This window comes from Lonchura striata, chromosome 7, assembly GCF_050655825.1.
Source record: "Lonchura striata isolate lonStrDom1 chromosome 7, ASM5065582v1, whole genome shotgun sequence".
In the NCBI taxonomy this organism is placed as follows: domain Eukaryota; kingdom Metazoa; phylum Chordata; class Aves; order Passeriformes; family Estrildidae; genus Lonchura; species Lonchura striata.
This window is the reverse complement of record NC_140709.1, coordinates 6,169,375-6,191,105: the sequence shown is the minus strand read 5'-3', so window position 1 is coordinate 6,191,105 and position 21,731 is coordinate 6,169,375. Positions and strand designations below refer to the sequence as shown.

At 39.7% G+C, this 21,731-nt stretch overlaps 1 protein-coding gene across 3 annotated transcripts in view; it reads left to right on the top strand.

The window, feature by feature from the left end:
- Window positions 1–21,731, top strand: part of THSD7B (thrombospondin type 1 domain containing 7B) — a 295,736-nt gene that overhangs the window by 170,741 nt on the left and 103,264 nt on the right. For all 3 annotated transcript variants that reach the window (XM_077784906.2, XM_085584846.1, XM_085584844.1), the window contains exons 12-13: window positions 871–1,003; window positions 1,956–2,059. In XM_077784906.2, coding sequence (XP_077641032.2) covers window positions 871–1,003; window positions 1,956–2,059 — 237 coding nt within the window. The remainder of the gene's footprint in view (window positions 1–870; window positions 1,004–1,955; window positions 2,060–21,731) is intronic.

Here is a 21,731-nt window from a genome sequence, read left to right as displayed (position 1 = left end):
TTCCCGCCCTCTCAGTATATAAGATGTTGCAGGCACCCTGCTGGGGCTCTTGTTAGCTGGCATCGTTCAGGTGTTGTTGGGCCCTGCTGGGCTACAATAAACTTTGGATTCAGCCCCTAACAGGAGACTCTCTTCCTTGCCACGCTGTGGGATTCAGCTGCGCCCGTCAGACCCACAAAGCACTCTCCAAAGCCCTGCTGGGCTCAGCGGAGGGTGCTTCCATCTGCCCTTCTCACCCCATCGGGAGCTAGCCAGGGCAGAAAGGGACTGAGAACCGAGACCTGGGGCGGGAGCGCGGCAGTGTTGGCTTTAGCTGTAGAGACAGATAAATCTTGTTCCTGTCTTTCCTGCTGCATTCTGTACCGTGGATTTTGTGAACTGTGTTTCTAGATGGATTGGTCTTGCATCAAGTCAGGTTAAGTGGGGAGTTAGCCTCTGTTGGTTGCAATGGTTTTCCCATCAGGATGTTATCATCTCTGATTTCTAGAGCCATAAAGATGGGTAACTGGTAGCAGCCTGAGACCACCCAAATGTGTTCTCAGAAACAAAACCTTCCTTTATAACAGTTTGTTTCTTGGATTTTTATTCTTTTTCCCACTTAAGGTGTTTATTTTCTCATTTATTTATTTTCTTACTTGATTTGGTGCTCTGTTAAATAGATAGTTTTTGATGCATTTCTTAGGCTGTTGATTATCATCCTTCCAGCTGCTGTCCTGCTGAACTACTGGTAATATTAAAGGAAGAAATGTTAGAGTGCTCATAGTTTCAAAATATAAATTAAACATGGAGCATATTTCTAACCAAGGCAGCTAAATCACTAACTTGGGATGACAACCATGTCTGAAAGACAAATTTTTTTTTGCTTTACAGGCAATGCCACTGCAGTTAAGCAGTCCCGGTACAGGATTATCCTTCAGGATTCTGCCAGTGGGGGACAGGCATGTCCAGACACCTTGTATGAGGAAAGAGAATGTGAAGATGTTCCCATCTGTCCAGTGTATAGGTAAAAACTGTAAGCTTGGAATCAGTCTCTAGTGGGTGTCTGCTTCTCCAGAAATTACTCTTGTCCTGCACAATTTTCATCAGAAAATAATATAATTTTGGAAAATGCAGAGTTTAAAACAAATGTGTAAAAGTAGAGTTCAAACTGAAGATTTCAGTAGATCTGGCATCATCAGAACAAACGCCAACAGGCACAGCTCCTAGAAATAGTAACCTCAGGATCTGATGTGTGTAAGGAAGCTGTTACTGGGAACTCCCCCCTCATTGTATCTAGAAATCAATGTAAGCTATTTTGGGACCACAAGCCCTAGAGTGCCTGAATCATAATTGCATGCTTATTGCAGAAACTCTTGTCTTTTCCCCTGGTACTCTCACTCCAGTGAATAGTACACACTTAAAAAGTTCTGATTAGACAAATAAAAAACAGAGCAGTTACTCACTGCTCTTCATTAAGATTCTGTGGCTCATTTGTTGTGCAATATTAGTAAATAGAAAAGCATTATATCTTTGAATATGAATCTCCAGCCTGCACATCCCACAGAAGATGGTCCTGGAGCAGAGTGTGGAGCTCTTCGAAGGCAGTGCCATGCAGGGGACACATGGAAAGCTGCTTCCCATGGCTGGCCCACCTGTGAGCATGGAAAGCAGACTGGGAACACTCTCAGCTGTATGAGAGCAGGAGGAGAGGCTGGTGACAAAGCCCCCTGGAGCTTTTTCCTGTGTATCTTACCTAACTTTGAAACATGCCCTGCAAGATGAGAAAGGGGAGCATTGTTGGACAAGGATGTGGCTTCCTAGAAGGTGAACCTGGCATCTGAATTCCAGTACCTGGTGCTTGTGTCAGGAGTAATTGCAGCTTTGTGACTCCCGATGATTGGTAACTGGAGTTGGTGCTCGGATTTGTTCCCCGTTTTCCAGTTTTAAGCAGTTCCTTGTTGGCTGTTCTGCTGCAGGTGGAGGAGCCACCGCTGGAGCCCCTGTGTGCTGGTGCCAGCCTCGGTGCGCCAGGGCCAGCCGGGGCAGAGCGAGCCGTGCGGGCACGGGCTGCAGTCCAGGGGTAAGATTCTCCACCAGCCTCCAGGATTTAAGGTGTTGCATATGGCATTTAAGTAGGGTCTTTGCTCTTTTGCAGTAGGTAATTTGGAAACTTCATGAAATAACGTGTTTTGGGAACTGCTTCTATTATTCGGTTTTCTCCTGTACTAGGTATTAAAGTACTACTTACACAATAGCTTGGACTATTGGAGGAGATCTGTGCTTGATGTTCAAATATCTTAACCTGCTTTTCTGCCTAAAGCTGAAGTGTGTGAGCTTTAAATGAATTATCTATAGGCTTTTATGAAGTAATCCATTCTTTGTGCTAAAAATGGAAAGGATAATTTCCTCATGATTTTGAATTTTACTAATGGTTTGCCTGAGGCCTGATTTTCATTAAGACTGTTGAAGAAGTTCAGCATGGGTAAAGGCTTTGCGCTCCTGCCCTTGGCATAATTAAGCACTTAGAAATTAGTGGTCTCATTGTCTGAAAAGAAGTGTTGAGAAGAATGTTCAGAGTATGCATCAGTCTGGAGTGGTGCTTGCAGATGGCTGGAGATGTGGCTGTTATCAGTCTCCTGGGAAATACAATGAAACATTTAACAAAAGGTTATTTTTATTGAAAAAAAATTGCTATACAGGTATGCTAACTGAGAAAACTTGACATAATAATTTACTCCTTCACAAAGGTAGAAGCTATTCTTTAAAGATGAAATGAATTTCTTATATAATTTGGAAACAAAGGATAAGAAAGAAAAGCCCTGACAGTATGTGGGATGTATCTGAAAGAAGAAATGTGTTTTAAACTAAAACTCAAAGGAGTAAATATCTTTAATTAGGTTTTGACCACAAACCTTTCCACAAAGTTTTCAAATCTGTAAATTGTATTGTTCAGTCTGTGTGAAGGGATGGTAATTTTTATGTTCTAGTAGGTGCATGAACTTTGTGTTAATCTTACTCTGACAGAATTAGAAGTATAATAGAGGAGTATCACACTTACTTTTACTCTGTGGAGAGCCCTTCAGTAATTACCTAGGCTAGGTGCTGTTCTAGGGTAATTGTGAAAAACCTACCTTGTGAGTTTAAGCAAACATTGTTTCAGTGCCATGTTCACTTTTTTGCAATTAACTATGGTTTTTGTAACAGCTTTGGTTTTCATAATTACATGTAGTGACATAACCACTCTGCTGGGTATTATTAAAGATGAGTGAGGTCTCAGAAAAATGAGATCTCAGATGAAACCCATGGAAGAAGATTTTTAAGGATATTTTGTATGGACAGGAGGAGTGATGTCCACAGAGTGGGCAGCTGAAACCCAGCTGCTGACTGCGACCATATGGTGTCTGGAACAGAAGCTGCTGGGTTTTCAGCATTTCTGTATCTTATCTGTAGAAGGATCTGGTAAGGGAAACTTTCATAAAGGTTTTGTTAATACCTCCTCTTGCTGCTAGTTGAACTCCTCAGGAGTGTGCAGAGGTGCTCTGTGTTTGTCAGGGAGCAGCCCTTTAGGCAGGGGAGGTGTTTGCTTACATGCCTCACAAGGCATGTAAAGCTTGTAAAGCTCAACACTGGAGGACTTCTGATCCTGTCATTCTTCACTGGAAGGGGGTTGTGGATGTACTTTTGAATTACCATGTGAGGTGAGGCTGGGGATTTGGCTTTGTTCATCCTAGAAGAGTGTCTAGTATGTGGAGTTCATATATGAGATGGAAACACACTTCCTAGAGGTGCATAGTGAATTAACAGAAGACAACTCACAGGCTGGAGTGAGAGAAACTCTCAGGTTACCCAGAGAGACTGGAGATTGCTTGGAGATACTGAACACTCAACAAAAAGGGGTCTTGAGCAGCCTTTTCTAGCTTTGAGGTCGATCCTGCTTGGAGCAGGCACTGGATCCTCAGAGGCCCCTTCTGTCCTAAATTTCCTTGTATGATACTGTGAGTCTGTGGGTGTTTTCAGGGGAATCTGTGCCATCACTGGAGGAATCCCAGGTGTAAGAGATAGATGCTGCTGTCCTGCAATATTCAGGCAGCCTGTGAATGAGCTTGCATTCGAGGTATCACCACCACTGCACACAGTAATTGCATTACATAAAGTACAGCATCTTTAGCCAGTAAGTGCTTCTTCTCCAAAGAGTATTCATATGAATTTGTCTGATTCCTTTTTTACCGTGTGACAGCAATTACCCTTTTACTTGTGAAGATAATCAGTCTCACTGTTCCTTGAAGCATCCATTTTTTAGGCTTTTTTTTTCTCTCCAAACCCTGACTGTCATATAAAAAAGAGGATTTTAGTTTTCAGTGTCTGTCATATCTAGACAATTATATAAGAACATTGAATTAATATAAATTATTTCTAAAGAAAAAAATTATGTGTTTATGTGTACCTACTTAGGACAATGACTGTACTGATGGAAAATGAGGTCTGAAATGACTTTCAAGCTCTGTTCTTTCTCTCGGCTAGATTCTGAGATAGATACTTAGAGATCCTGTTCCTTGAGCATTTTCACTGAAATTGCATGTAAACCTACTGCATAATATGCAGAAGATATCAGAGTTTGTGAATAATAAGCAGAATAGCCAAGAAGATGACAGCTGTCTGAAGCTGCAGTTTTTTATGGTTTTATCTTGGAAAGATATTACACTAATTACAATAGCCTTTCATTTTTTACGTCAGCTTCAGTGGACTAACTTATTCAGCAAGCAGTGCTATAGGAAAGAGAAAGGTAGCCTTTAGAATTAATAGATATAGTTGTTATTTAAACATAGTTAAGCATGATTAACAAAAAGCCCCCAAGACAGGGCACTCAAATAAAACAGGGTGAGGATGTTGCTTGATAGTTACATAAGATAACATTACTATCAGTAATGAGGAGCTTTGCAAACTTTTGTGTTGCTGCACAGTTGTCATTTGCCTCTACCATGGACTAATTTACTGGGAGGTGTCAAGCCTGTGAGAAAAGGTCCTGCCCAGGGGTGAGGGCAATCCCAAGCAGAAATACTGGCTGGGTGAAGCATGGATTGAGAACAGCCCTGGGAAGAAGGATTTGGGAGAGTTGGTTGATGAGAAGCTCAGTGTGAGCCGGCAATTTGCACTTGAAACCCAGACACCCAACCTTGTCCTGGGCTGCATCCAAAGCAGTGTGAGCAGCAGATGAGGGAGGGGATTCTGCCCTTTGGCCCCACTCTGAGAACTCACCTGGAGCTCTGCATCTAGCTCTGGGGTCCTTGACATGAGAAGGATGTGGACCTGCTGGAGCAGGTCCAGGGGAAATCACAGAGATGCTCAGAACACTCAAGTACCTCTGCTATGAAGGCAGGCTGAGAGCTGGAGTTGTTGAGCCTGGGAAGAGAGGGCTCCAGGGAGATGTTGGAGCCCCTTACAGCACCCTGAAGGGGCTTTGAGAGAGCTGAAGAGGGCGTGGAGTGATAGGGCAAGGGGGAATGGCTTTAAAATGACAAAAAGTAGAGTTGGAAGAAAATTTTAACTTTGAGAGTGGTTAGCCCCTGGCACAGGATGCCCTCAGAAGTTGTAGATGCCTCCATCGCTGAAGTGTTCAAGACTAGGTTGGATGGGGCTTAGAACAACCTGGAATAGTGGAAGGTGTCCTTGCCCATGGCAGGGGTGGAATGAGATGAGCTGGATGGTTTCCAATCCAGACCATTCCATGGTTTCATGAGAATTGCTGCTTCTTCAGGTGCTGTTTGGTGACTTCCCTGGTCTAGGTGTTTGTGATGGAGGAATGACCTCTCCTTTTAGTGCTGACATAGAAAGCTACATGGGACATACACAATTTTTGGGAAAAAATGTGTTGCTCATTACAAGGGATTGGTAACGTTTAATTAGTGGATGGAAAGCCTGTTTTAAGCAAATGTCTTTGAAGGTTGCTTCAAACACCATTGGTTGTGTAAATAGACATGTAAAGACCAGACAGGTCTAATGAGACTCTGCTTTAAAAACTGGTCCTGGAAATACGTTGACAACATGATTATGAAAAAAACAAGTTACTTTCCAAAAGCAATGAGAAGCTGCAGCAATGGAAACGTCATGTCTCATTTCTCCTGCACCTGCCACTTTGCTTTTATTCATTTGGAGTATTTGACCATATTTCCCCCTGTAAATGAGACAGTAAGTCCTTCTCAGAGCTGTAGCTCCCCATCTCAAGAATACAGAAATGCTGTGACACAGAGCAGGAAATATTTTTAGGGATAGTTTATTGATTTATGTACAGGAGAACAACAATGCAGACTCACCAATGCAGTAATAAGAAGCTATTCCTTAGCTCTGGAGAGCAGAACTCCCCCTGTCTCACCGGAGGTCACGGGATGGATCAATCCTGGACAGCCCCATTGAGATCTCTGGAGTGTATTTCTTGTGGCTGCTCTACTGTCAGGCCACACAGGATCTATTTCCTTTCCTGCTTTAGCTTGGTTGTAAATTCACACCACATGGACTTTGCTAAGATGGTTAGTGTTAAATATAATCTGTTACACTTGAAAAGTTGATGTATGAATTGACAGTAGAAACGTGGGATGCAGGCAGCACCAGGCTGGGACAATTTAAGATTCCTGTCTCCTTCATTGCAGGTTTCTGGCTCTTGCTCTGGAGCTTTCTGATAGCTGTAGGGACATTGCAGACAAGATTGGTTTTAGGCTGATTCAGACCCAGAGCTTATCATAAGGAAAAAATGGTAACAATCTACTATCTAAGTTTCCTGAGTGTGTCTAAATACAGTGATAGTTCCAGTGAAGTCTTATATAAAATCATAGGCAGTACTGTGAATACAAGTCTAATAGTGACCTAGTTAATGCATCATATTAAGCAAGATGAAAGGATGAGTTTAGATATAGCCTCTTAAGATTGTATCTACACAAATATTTCAAACAGGCATCCTTTAGCTGTATTATCTCATGTATTATCCATCAGTAACTCAGTAATGGCCATATATACTATTGTTTCTCCTGCAATTATTTTATGGTAACCTCTTTATAATGAGATGTGCCATCAAAAAAGCATCTGTGTTACCTTTTTTTTTTTTTTTGCTTATAAGATAAGTCACCCAACAGTTCTTATTTTCTGTTTTGTAGATAGTTAATATAATTGCTGATTAGCTAAATGAACACAGCATTGTGATTTGAGTTGCAGAATGCTTTTGCACAGAATTACCAATTTCAGGAGGTACATATTAGAATCTTGTGACAATTTACAGGCTGAAGGCAATGTGATAACCTGAAGTTTACAAGGAATGCAATTATGATCGTAAACGTGGCAGAGACTCAACTGCTTCAGTTCTCTGGTGATGTTTTTTGAGCAGGGCTCTGGGTGCAGTCCTGTGTCAATCTGTCCAGGTGACAGCAGCTTACCTGTCATCAGCAGCTCCTTTCAGTATTAGAGAGGAGGTAGGGCAGGTAGGACAATGGCACCTTGAGCTTCATTCTGAGTGGTGCTGGGTGTTCACTTGCTGGCCAGTGTTTTTCCTGGTGGTTCTACTCTAGGGTGTAACAGGTGATCACAGGACATAAACAAAGCTGAGCTTGAGTAGTCCCAGCCAGTGTGCTGGTCTGGAAGACGCCTGACTGGCAGCTGGTGGCATTGGGAGCAATTAATTGAGGAGAAAAATAATTACCAGGGTAAAGACAGGAGCTGAGTCTTGTTTGTGATATGTTTGAAAAGAATGTGAAGCAGAGTTTGTCTCTTAGTTTGTCTCTTTTGTGCTTAGGATGGCACTGAGGTTCAAGAAGGAGATTGCCTTTCCAGAATGAAGAGCCTTGGTGTGTTTATCAGCCATGACTGCCCAGGTCTTCACCAACACTTTACAGTTATAATTACATCATATTGCAAATTCACAAAGATGTGTTGCATTGTTTTCGTCTCGTCGCTGATAATGCAATTTTTAGCTTAAAAACACATGGAGAGTATCAAGGTGGTAAGAAACAGCCAAACCAGAATTGATTCACTATTCTTGTTTTTTGATAATCTGATTTCTTTCCTTGATGAGGCAGTGGGCTGGAGGTCAGGCAATAAGGTAAGTCAAAAGCAGCACAGATAATATTCCTTTAGCTTCAGGAAGACATTGAGTCCAGTCCCACATAACACTCTTCCATGTGCAGTACAAAAGTATGACCTAGAGAAATGAAAGGTGAGGTGGTTGTGCAACTTGTTGAAAAAGCCCAATCCAAGCTCTGTTATCAGCTATTTGCTGTCAGCCAGGAAGGCTGTTTGAGACTGCTTCTGATCAGATCCTGACAGCTTCCCACGGGGCACAGACACCCTGGGCTGTCATCAGTGCTGTCACTAACAGATGATGAACTAGAGAGCACATCTGTAACACATGTGGGTAACTGCAAATTGTGAGTACTTTGAAGAGCAGACCAGAAATACACGTTGGATAAATTTGAGCATGCTCTGAAATTAGAAAAGTGGCATATTCATTAAAGAAAAAAAAAGTCAAATGCAACACTTGCACTGTAGAAAGGTGGGCAACAGTACTGTAGATGAAAGTCTGGAATTCAGACATATATTTGGCATTATCCTATTGGGAAAAAACACCCATCATAAAATCATGTATTGCTTATGTTTTCCTTCTCATCTCCAAGTTCCTGAAATTTTTTCTTCTGTTTCATAAAACAGAATATATTTAACAGGAAATCCTCCCTTTTATTTTTGTTCCATAACACCGTTTGCCACTATAAGTAATAACAAACAATTGAGGTCAGATAAAAACACCAGAACTTTCTCTTGAATAATACCAATTCCTGGTTTGCCAGTAGATTCAGAATAGATTAGGAACCTCTTTTTTCAAAATACCCAAATTTCATTAACAGAAAGAAATTAAGTATTTAGGAGTCTACCTCTGGTGAATAGCACTGAACAAATTAAAATCTCTTGAGCTTAATGAAACTTTACCCTTGGTTTTGCATTTAAAACTAATCTTCATTCTCAGTCAACTATGCATATCTGCACACAGGATATGGAGAGAATGATCACTGCAGTATGGATGTGGGACTACATGAGTCCAGATTGCTTGTGTCAGATTTCTATCAGTTTACCCATAAGGTTTGATGTTTTTAACTGTAGATTTGATAATAGATTTGCTTCATGCAGAAATGTGTGTCAGTGTTTCACAAAGGGGGAAACAAGGAAAAATTGAGGAGGAGACAAAAATACCATGCTGTTATCATGCATGGATATATGTATGCATTCTTAGCCTTCCTGCACCAGTAGAATGAGGAAGATATCCTCTCCCAAAGAGCTTTTCTATGGGATTAATTTCACTTTTGTAGCATTAGAATTGGCTGGGAGCAGGAGGGGAGGGGAGGGTACAGATGAGGCTAGGTGAGTTATAGTGGATCAATTTCTCTGAGCATTTTGGCTGCCTTTGGTATTCCATTTAATTTATGAGAAGTAAAATCACCTATTTTCATAGAAATCATCCTGGGCCAATTTCTTAAAACCTGTGCTGTAGCAGAGGTGTCTATGCAAATGTGCATGGCTGGAATCTGCAGCTGGGCACTGCAGTGGGACATGGAAATTTGTCCTCATATTGTATTACATCCCACTGATCTTCCAGGTAATGTGTTCCCCTAGATCAATTTTTCTTTCTTTGGGTGTGAGTTGATAGGACAAGGGGAAGAAAGATTGATACTGGTTTGCCTGTGACAGGTTATTCACAGAAGAGTGATGGTGGACTGCCCTCCTGTTTTTAATGGGGGATGTCAGCAGGCATCAGAGGACACTTAAAACTATATTTCAGCCTGGGTCTGCCCAGCTTCCACCTCAGGTAGAGCTGCTCTGAGAGTATTTCATAGGCAGGAGGAGAATTGGCAAGACATTACTTTATAGACGTGAACTAATAGCAGGAGAGACTCTGAGTCATTTCTGTCACTGTAGCCTTATGCCAGCATAAAAATTGAGGAGACTCTTAGAGAATTTGTCCTGACAGCAATCTACAGTGCAGCATTTTATCCAAAGGCAACTCAATGATCTGTAGACTTTCTGTAAAATAAAGATGATGAAGACTGCATCAGATAAATTACACGTATTTGATTTCCTTCAAAATCAGGACAGTATCTTCCACTCTGTAGAAGGGAATAAGCAGGCTCTCTAGCTTAACTATGTACTGTTCCTATCTGATAAACAAAACAAATATCAGCCTCTTAGTGCCACATAGAGCATTTGTTTTCTTGGGAAAGGAATAAAAAGCCTTAATCAAGTAGAACAGTCTTTTGAAGCCGGAAGGCACGGACCCTGAAAATGTACACTAAGGGCATGTACCAATAGAAGGATTGTTAAAAGATCAAAATAATGAGAAGTAAAGCAGAGGGACATCAAAGCTTGCCAGGCTATGTATTTCTGCCTTGATTAGGAGGAAGGAGGGAAGAAGGGGGGAAAAAGGGTTTTAGATCAATAGGAAGTGGCCTGGTCACCTCAGACAGCACCATACAAATATGTACAATTTACAGGAATTGCTGGAGCATCTCAGTCATAAAAGTCCCACAGGATCTGACAGTGCTCACACCATATTTAACAGGCACAGAGGGAGAGAGTTGAGATCGTCTTATCTGAAGGAAACTCCTTTTTTAAATGTAAGGGTAGATAGATTTTCATTTTGTCTTTCATCCCTCTGATTAAGTTCAGCTCTCTTTGGTCCTCCCAAGATTTCTTTTATCTAGTGTGGAGTCTGTATGATCTAAGCAACTATCATTGGCGAAAGTCGTTTTTGGGGTCCTTTTTAAATGATGGATTGTCATTAAACAGAGTATAGTAGATGAAAGAGGTCCAAGGAGATCCAAACTGTGCTGAGACTTACTCAGGAGGATGAAAGGCATAATGAGAGACATAATGAAGAGCAATCTCTCCCTCAAACTGGAGACAGGCCCTCTCAATTACGACTTGTTTTTACCACTAGCTTCCAGTGATTTAAAATCCTAGTTATGAGCAGTTGATTCAGGCTTTGCAGACCAATCCTGAGAAATTTGTATTCTGTGAGCAGTAGGCCTGGGTGGTGACATGTCATGGTTGTGCAGAGGATGTTCCAGACTAGAGCAGAAATCTTTTCTGTGGCCATGGGTGGGTTGTAAGCAGACCTGTTCAGTCTTCTGTGTGCTCTTTATCAGAAACACAGGAGCTGTTTCATCCTAAAACTGCATTCTTAGAGCCTGAAACATGAGGGTTTCTGTTCCTTAATATTTTAAGTGAGCTCATTTTGGTTGCTGGTTTTTGGCCCCTGTGTGTGTCTGGCATACCTCAGTTCAATGGGGTAACCCTGCAGTGAGCAAACTATTCTAGTTTCTTGATGATTTTCAATTTAATAAAATCATCCTTTGTTCTTGAGGCATTTGTGTCCTGGTTGGTCTCTTTTTTTGTTTACTTTATGTAACACTTTCACATCCCTCTTGTTCACCTCTCTGTGTGGAGGCAAGCTCATTCAGTACTGATTTAGATCTACTTTTGCTTTTATAAAATTTTAATTTCCTGTATGTCACAGTTGTGCTGTTTACAACTCCAAAGACAATTCATGCCAAAGCTGCTACAGTTCATAGGGAAATTGTTAAAAATTCATCTGAGCTGAGTAGGATAAGATCCAGATTCTCTTGAAAATGGCCTTAAGGAGAACTTTTCTTCAAATAGACATTTTAAATAGGAAAGCTTGAAGCATGACCAAAAATAAGCAAGTTTATTAAAAAGCTTTTATGCTATTAGTTGTCAGGAAAATGCTAGAGATGTTACTCTCACAGTCTTTACCCAAATGACCTCTTTCTTGTCCATAATGGTCTCAGTCAAGTGGATTATCAGCTTGTGAGACATTCCAGAGCCGTTAATTGGAAGAATGAACACCAGTTGTTTGTTCTTACAGTATGATAGAACCACAGGCTTTTAATTTGAGAGATAGTACTGGGTTGAGATGCTGATCCCGCTTAAATCAATGAATCATTCAAAGGCTCTGTCAATTGTTTGGATTTCCCCCTCTTACCTCCTGGGAAAAAATCCAAAACAACAAACCCAAACAAGCAAACAACCTCCCCCAAAAAAAACTCTAAACAAAAGCCCCAAACCAAGAAACAGAAAAACAAATCAACAAACAAACCCAACTGTTAGTGAAAGGAAAATAGGAATGTTGAAAGGAATGCAGAGTTTGATTTATAGCATACATTGTTCATTGTCAGACTCCCAAGGTTTGACCTGTCTGGGGAATTTCCTTCAGAGGAATGCAATAAGAGTTTCAGTTTGCACTTTCCCTTTTTCTGCATTACTTAGAAAACACTTCTTAATGGAAATTATTGAGTAAAGTTTCTTTCAATAATTAAGAACTAATACTCACTGTGGATATTAGCATCCTAAATGCCAGAGCTCATCAATATGGCTTACCATAAATCTTCAAGCACAAGATTTTTTGAGAAGTGTCGTGCTACAAAGGTATAAAAGGAATCCTGATGTCATGTTTGTTGACTCTGAATTTGTATATTAATGTTACTCCAATTGCTTTATGTCTGCAGTAGCAGTTTTAGACATGAGATTTCAATTTCAGAATAAATGAATAACCTTGAATCAAACTGTCTTTCAAAATTCCCAGCACCTGTCTTTCAAACAGGTGCACTAAAGTGACAGAACAGTAACTAGAAGTGACAGGGATGCTTATGAAGTGCTTGCGCTTGTGAGAATACAGCAGGTGTCTGTGAACTGGTCGATATTACATTTGCTTTGGGTGTCCACTGGTGCTCTTTTCTGCTGGCACAGTTTCTAAATATGTTCAGAAATATTAAACATTCTGAGTGGTGTGTTTAGCACTTTCTAAACCAAGTCTGATGATTGCAGTAGTAATACTTCCAGACATTTTTCCTGTTGGAAGCAACCCTTCTCCACTTCCCTTATTGTTATCCATTTGGTTCTGAAGAGACTCAGGAGAAGATTCTGTTTTCTTTATTTATAATAAATCAAGTGAAACTTCATCCAAAAAATTGGAATTCCTCTGGAATAAAATTACTACACAAGAAAAAGCCATCTCTGTACCTTGATGGCAATAGATAGTAATGAAAAATATGTCACCTTCTAACAAAGATTTTTCTAAAGTCAATTTTTTTGCTGGCAGCTGCTGGTTTTACCAGAGGCTTGCATCATTTATTAAAGGATTGCTGATATTGGCTTTGTGAAATAAGGAAAGTTTTGAATAATATATTCTGGTATTTGATAGAGTTCTCCTGAAGCAGAGTATTTTGTAGTGTTAAATTTGAATCTTGGATGTGAAGCCTTGTAGCAAATGTTACTTTTTACCGCTTTTCTGATCAATTCAGGTCAGTACTATTGTTTCTTTTTGACAGTTCACTGAAGTTTCAGCCCTGCAATCATATATTTGTTTTCTTTGATGTGCCCCAAGGTGATTGAAGTTATATCTTTCCTACTGTCTTTTAGATATCAACTTTCTGTATCTTAGTTTTTATTCATTTTAGGTCTTTGTGTAGGCAGAGGAAGTGCCTGAACTCGAGGTGTGCAGTATGAGGGGATCTTACCAAGCTATTAAATTGTCCAAGGCCATCTACTCCAGGCTGTGTGTAATTCAGGGTGAAGGAGATGAGTGCATCCTCGGGGGATGTGGGATGTGCCGGGCAGCGCTCCAGCCGCGCTTGGGACACGCGGCCATCCCCAGCCACTGCCCTGCTGACCACGGGCCTTTGCAGCCACTTATTTATTCCTTGTGCTCCTGGAGGGCAGCTTCATAATAGGCACTTAAGAGCATTTAAGAAAATCAAGCGTAAATAGGCCTGCAGAACTGAGCAGCTACTGCAGACATCAACTTTTGAGGGCGTTGGGGGAATTGTCTCTTCTGTTGCATTTTAACCCCAGAACACAGGATGTGGTCACAGACATTCCCTGTTCAGGGAAACGGTGGAGAATTTGTGGGACTGATGCCTCAGGTTTTAGCTTTTATGTTTTTCAGATTCTGTACTGCTTTAGTGTGTAGTTCTGAGCTTCATATTAGGGGATGGTGAGCTCTCTTCACAGAGCAGGGAGACAAAACAGTTTCTTCTCTAGCTGGGCACGAAGGGCAAATGATCCAAATCTCAGCCCCAAGAGCACAGACAGCACGGACTGAAGAGAGAAAAACAAGAAGGATGGGACTTCATAACCTAAAGCTATAATTGCACAAATAACTCCAATATGCAAATGGACCAAAACTTATGAAAGTGTGAGACCCTGTGACTGTTCGTCCATTTTCTATCCATTTTGGGTTCACTTTGGGTGCAGCCTTGGCTGGGATCTGGTGCTGCCAAGGTGGATCCATTGAGGCCTCCTAAAAAATCCCTACTTTATTTAGCTCTGTCTAGTCTCTGTTCTAGGTCAGCCTTCACAAGGCATCAGGACAGATCAGAACTGCCCTGTTGGTGATGAGTTGCTTTGACCAGTAGGTTCTTTTACAGTACTTTTTTGCAATATTTACTTGGTGGAGCACACAAAAAGCAGTGCAGAACTCAATCCTGTGAGACTGGATGGGTTTCATGCAGTCCACGTTGCTGATGTAGTTGCATGTGAGCAAACTTCCAAAAACACGGGGACAAATTTGTGCTTTATAGGTAAATACATACCTTCAGTGCCTGGTTTCATAGAGTACAAATTTTCCTGTAATCTGGGCACATCTGCTCATAATAATTAACTTTTGTGATGTGTGAAAAGTAGAGCTACATCAGCTCTGTGGCATGGTGAGATGGATTGCTTCCTCTCTGTTCATCACAATGATTAATTGTAGTGGTTATAGGAAGATGGCTGCTTTTTTATTAATTTTTGGGTTTAGATTATATATCTGGCCCCTTTTTAAAGCTTATTTAAATGTTAATACTCTGCAAATCTGATATAAAAGCATAAACTTTGTAATTTTAAATACTTTGATGAAAAACAGGGCAAAATGTGTCTGCTCAAATTGTCTTATCTGAAGCCTTTCAAAGATGCCTTTCCTTATTAGATGAATTTCACAGGTAACTGTAAATACTGGAGGCAACTATAAAGGAAAGGTAGAAGGATTATGGAGTTTCATTTGACCCTAATTGCTGGTGTTTCCAAGGGGCAGACTTAATAATAATGAAACATATTAGCAATTTGCAGTTGGTTCTCTGCTTTTGCAGGTATTACATTTTTGCTATGAATGAAATAATCACCTAATGTGTTTCCAGAAGTTAAATACCCTTATTTCTTGGGCTGTATTTGAATAAAATTTGATTATATGCTTTGTGGAATGTAAATGTTCAGGCTTGCAGTGGAATAAGTGATGGGTACACAAGTGCAGCTGTCAAATAGGTTGATGAGGGGAGCCCAATGATCCTGTTGTATTTTCTCCCAGTGCAGTCATCGTTGTCTTCCATTACTTCCAAACGAGTTAATGTGTTCTGTAGATGGAATTCAGCCACAGGTTTTTATTGCTTTTGAGTTTGCACAGTCAGAATGGCAGAGGCAAAAGAAATGAAGTGTGGAGAGTATTGAGCAGAAGTCTGAAACTTGGGGAAAGTTGCGGGAGGAGTGAACAGAATTTAGCTTACTATTTAAAAATCTTTCTAGGTTGCTCAACTCATATTGATTAAATGATAAACAAAGTACTTTTTGAAATCTCAGTTAACTGGCATAAACACCCTGATTGAATTATGCTGCAAACAGAACACTATAAGGGAAAATGTCTTTACCAGTTACAGTTATAGCTTTTTTTTTTAAGATTTCTTATTAAAAATTTCATCTCAGAGTTTGCTCAGAAGATAAACTAGACTCAACAAAGAAGCTAATGCAAAAATAAGCTATTGCAGTGGCATCAATGAACAGATACAATAAGCAAATAAACAATTTGCAGATAGAGAGTCAACATCCCATGAAATGTTTATAAAGGTAATATTTAAGATCTCATAAAATCAAATTGTATTCAGATACAATAACAAAATTCAGTAATAAAACAGTGGTGAATAGTCAGAGATTATCATAAAGCAAAAGGCTGTATTCCATTTCAGAGGTTTTCTTTAGTGCTAAGCATTCTATGTGTTTTTATGTCAACCCCACCCAATCTTTGCATACCCAGTTACTCCTGGTTAGTGTGCACATCTGAATCAAACTCCTGCAGGCATGTGCTTTTTGATGCAATGTAATTTAATTACTAAGGAAGTCATTTAGGATTCACGGTGCTGAGCATTCTTAGGATTTTTGTCCTCAAGGAAGCCAACTATTCTAAATGCCTGTCTTTTTGCTTCACTGTGTCCATCAACTTAGGACAGCAAATTGATGTATTTAATTTTTTCCTTTTTTTTTGGTATAGTTGTCCCTGTTGGATGATTATTTGTTCCAATGTTTCTTATGCAAATCAAAAATTAGCTGTTTTTCACCTCTGACAGATCGAGATCAGTTCCTCTAAGTTTGCTAGAAGCAGGATCCATTAGAACAGACACTTTTGGAATAGCTGGTGTATCCTCGCTAACCCTTTCCTTGTAGGGAAATCCACTCCCAGGATTGCAGCTGTCCTGGCCTGGGAAGGGTGGGGAGAGCCTGGGTTTGGAGGGGGTGGGTGGGAGAGTGGAGGGTGTCTGTTCTTGCCAGGACATTTGCAGGAGGGTCCCTTTGTTATCTTTAATGCCTGTTGCTAATACTGATTTTGCATGTTTGTGCTGCAGCCTTCTGCTAATCCACAGGAACCTGATCTAATTTTCACCTTTTTTTGTTGTTGTTGTAGTTCCAAGGGCAGTGAATAGCTTTAGGCTGAGCTCAGCTGATCTCTCATACTCCAGATTATCCCCATTGTGGTTGTGCCTATTCCCTCACAGAAGAGCTTTCGCTTTGTCTTTTCTCTTTTTTTTCCTGAGCTGCACCTTTATTCAGTTTTCTTTTCCCTGCCAGCCCAGCTTTCAAGCATGCCATACTTAGTTTTAATGCAAATATGTTTATATGAATGTGTTTGTCTACCTGCCCATCCCACTGTTCCCCATTCGTTCCTGCTCATGGCTTATGCTCTATGCTGAGTGGAATTTATTGTATCACACCAAATTTTACCAGTCATTCTCTATAAACTGTTTCAAAGATGGAAAAGATGTAAAATTTATGGATAAAATACATTTCACCATGATTTACATGTCCTTCTAGAAGTGAACGTAAGTACCCCCTTATGTTACTATTCCAGTCATGTGAATTCACCTGTTAAATATTGACTGCAACAGGGTTTCACCCCAAAATACATGTTAGTGTGATAACTGTGTAAAAAAGTTCAGTCTGTTTTTAAGTAAATATATTGATGTTGTGGCACCTTAGTTATTGAAGATGAACTGTCATGTGAAGATGATGGAGGAGCCCTCAGAGTTTGGGAGAGGGATTTAGGTGTCTCACCTAGCACTGCCTCTGTATTTCACAGTGTGGGAACATTGGGCAGCCTGTGGGGGACAAAAATTGGGTCCCACTTTTTTATTTCCTCTTGTAAGTTACTCTGAGAAGAGCTGTTTAATACTGGTAGCAGGTGACTGCTGTTTATTCAGTGTTTCTGTAGGCATAATAGATTTTTGGTTGATAAAAAATAATGTGATTTTGGGAGGTGATTCTATATAATGTGTTTGTTTGAGGTTGTTGCTAAAGACTCACACTGGAGCTGTAATGGAAAGTGTATTAAACTGCATTTTAAACATATACAGTAGAAAGGTAGATAAGCATTTGAAAAATTAGAGAGTTAAACATTTCCTCACTTCTTTACAATCTTTGCTCATCCTTTTGCTATGAGAGAACTACCAACCTGACATCTTTTAACTGAGATGTAACCCATGTCCTTACTTCCAGTGAACACTTATGTTTTTTAGAATAATTTTGTGTAACAGTGTGAAACAAGCTGTTATAGGGGCAATGTAAAATACAAGAATCTGTTCAAAGCACTGTATGAATCTCAGGGGTTTTTTGTGTTTTTACTCTATTGGAAAACATGGGAGTTTCATCAAGACTTCTCATTTATTGATAGACACATCAGTGTTGGTAGCTCATCTATTTTTCATTTTATTAGAAAAAATTGCATTTACTAAGTTGAGCAGAGAAAGAGATTACATCCTGTGCATGTAGTTTACACAAGTACACAGGTCTCATCATTCCCTGGAGATAATGAGGTTTGAGGTTTACAGTTGTATTAATACCTACGACAGTGGGTTAATAGCTAAAAAAGCCATTTTATGCATTCCTTTATGATTTTCAACAACTAGAGGAAAACATTTTTTTTCATCTTGATGTAATCAGTAACTTTACCAATAATACTTTCAATATCTTTTCTTTTAAGTCCAAATTTGTGTGTATTAACCATACACCTTCACTATGTGGTATTTAATTTAATTTAGAATTATTTTTTACTTTGCAACCTTACATAGAAGACTGTGAGGATGTCTTTGGTTAACACACCTAATGCTTTATGAGACAAAAAAGTAATTCAGGCTCTGTAGTCACTGTGCTACGTAACAACTGAATCATAATTTTTGAATTGACAGTCAACATATATTAAATCAGATCATCTATTTGAAACAGTAGTATTTCATAAACTGTAGCTGACAGATTATTATGTTATCTGGGAGAACTCCTTTCTTCCTTCATCTTGCCTCAGAACTAATACCCATACAATTGAACCTTTGGTAGAAGTCAAGGTCACAGCTTTGGAATAAAGTTATATATGGGAATTGCCTGTCTTCATATTGAAAAGGTAAGTAAATCAAAAGTACTGATATGGTAATCTGCAGTGTGTTCTCTTGCATTTTATTGAAACAAAATGATAGGAAGTTTTCTTGACTTGGTGAAACTTTATATAGAAAGCATCCTAATAAACCTATTTCAAAATACCCTTACAAATAAATTTTAAAAAATCAAGAATGGCAGTAAATGATAAGATGTGTATCTATATATCTTGATGCCAGGTCACACAACTTTTCTGGAATGACAGGAGTCAGGAGCTTGAGGGTGTGATCCTCTCTGGGTAGAAGAGGTGTGCTTGGAGTTGAGCATGGGGCTGCTGGATGCTCCCAGCCTGTCAGGCTCCAGTTCCCATTCAGATTCTTTATTCTTTTTCTGTGTTTCATCCTTTCCAGTGCTGGGTTTTTCACTGAAATTTTGAACTGTGGGCAAAATGGTTTTCAAAAGCTGGCTCTTGTTCAATTCCTTCTTAGCCCATTTTTTTTTTAGTACACATCAGTGAGATCTGCTGATGTGAGGTGAAGAGTCAGTAAAATAAAAATCAAAGTTGCCTCCGAGGAACCTCCTCTTCCTTATTTGTTGATTCAAACTTTCCAGCTCAATCAATTTCTCTCTTATTCCTTGTTGGCACCAACCTTATAGGCCTGAATGAAGGCAGTGGTTTTTATTGCTTCTAGTATATTGTTGCTAAATTGTTTATTAATTTGCAGTGAAGAACTCATATATTATACACACACAAAATGTCCATACTTCCCTGTTAGTGCAGCCTTGATTTGTTGAAAAGTAGTGTTACATTCAAGGGGTTTTTTTGGGGGGGGGGGTGGTGGGGGAAGCAAAAATATCTTAAATTCCAAGATTTTTTTTTTTTTCTGAAATGAATTATGCATTATTCCGAGTAGGTGAAGACCGTGGATGAAATACTGGCATTTAATAATGTAATGCCAGAACCTCCTGGCATAAAGTTCAGTAGCTAGACCAATATTTAAACTGTTGAGCAATGTTATTGCTCTACTAAACCTCATCACTTTGCATTTCTCTCTGCAAGACCTACTATTGCCTCAGGCTGTAAATGGAAGATGAGATTTTATTATAAAGTCTCCTGGATTAGGTACACAGGAACCACACTGGTTGACACTGGCTTTGATATATACGAGCAAAAGTTTATATAGTCATTTTTGCTGCCTTTCCATTCTAAAAGTTAATTAACTGATAAGATATAACCCTGGAGCGTGGGCCTTCAGACAGGACAAGACAAAGGTTTAGAGAGAAATTGAGACAAAGGTCTGATGCAATGAATGATGGAGGAAAGGCAAAATGCCAGCACAGTAGCTCAGAGAATGTCTCACTTCTGTGTAGCTCTACAATCTGAATTTATTTGCCTGTGCCATGTCAAACTTGCTCATAGAAACAAATTACTATGAATTCCTGCTATGCTGTATTTATACTTCCATTATAGCAACAGCAAGAGTTGTTCTCCCAAGTACAGCACATTTGTATGGAAAGTTCCCTTTCCTCTGGGCTTCTGAGGAATTAAAAAGCTGCTATTTACTGTTTCTTTGAAATACACAGTTAAAACACCAAATATCAGTTCTCACTTCTGAAAAGGGTGATGTGAATCTTGATGGATTTTCAAAGTATCCCGCTATTTTTGCATTGAATTTTATTTCCTAAATAACTTGTTCTAAAATGGAAGAAATAATTACCTCTTTGGGAAATTTTGGGAGTCCCTTTGGTTATGTTCCCTTGTTTTTAAGGGTCATGGGCATGATTTGAGATAGAATTTGTTCCCTTTTCAGGGAAGGAAGGGTCAGATGTTCCTCTGGGCTTCGTGTCACCGAGGCAGCCCCAGCTCTGCTCCTCCGTGATGCCCTCCCTGGCTGGGTCCTGCATCTCCAGAGGGGAGCACAGCCCTGCTGCTGCTGCTGTGAGGGAAATTCTGCTCTTACAGGAGGTGGAAATTGATAATAAATCCTTGTGGCCCAGCCACTCTCGAATGAGCATGTGAGGTAAATGTGAGTCTGCTGTTGTTGCAGTGGCACAGTGTGAATAGCCACCTCCACTTCTACAAAATTTTATTCCAATTTAATTTCCAAAGATGACCTTCCCCTGCTTTAAGTGCTCCCCAATTTGAACCTCTGATCTTGTAATGACAGTTGGCAGAAACCTTCTGCATTAAGAAAGATTCGCACAGAGAGCAATTTTATGGGAGAAACTGCTCTGAGCTCCAACAAAGATGAACAAAACTTCACAGGTGAAAAGAGGGTATAAGCTGAGAGTCTAACTGGTGATTTATTATAGCCAAGATTAAAATGATTTGTACTGGAAAGACTGTAATAAAAGAAAATGCAGCATAGTGCATAGTGCAGTGTCCCGGGCTGTGGTTGCCTGGAATGAAGATTACTAGTCCTAATAATCTTTCAGCAGGGTGGAAAGTATTTCTGGGTCTGATGCAATTTATGTTCTCTTGTATTTTTTTTTTTTTCATTTGATTGCTTTTTTTCAGTTAAGTAAGCCATCAGTTATATTATCTGTACCAATGGTAAAGGAATAATGATAGAGAACTTTCTGTGTCCAAATGTTGCATCTGCTATACATGAATAATCCTATTGTGATCAGCGTTTGGATTGTGTAATTTCTTTAGAAACAAATTCTTGCAAACAAATGCTTTATTCATAAAAGAATCATTAAAAAGAAAATATAATGGGATCTCTTGTTTTCCTGTTGAAATAATTGTGTTTTCCCATTGTTGCAGCAGTAATGCAATCTACTTTATAACCCCCCCCCAATTATAATAGCTTAATGAAAATTCAAGATGAGTAGCAGCAGACAAATAAGAAATGTTTCACTTTTTTGCCCATAAGAAAGGAAGTTCATTGCATGAAAATCACAAAGTCCTGTAAGATATCTCGCTTTGCATCTTCTCTGATCTTCTGCCTTGTTTTTAAGAGATTAGAAGGAAAAAACAAATAGTCCCTTTAGATCTGTTAGCTTCAAAAGAGAAATAAAAAGGAATGTGCTGGCTGTGA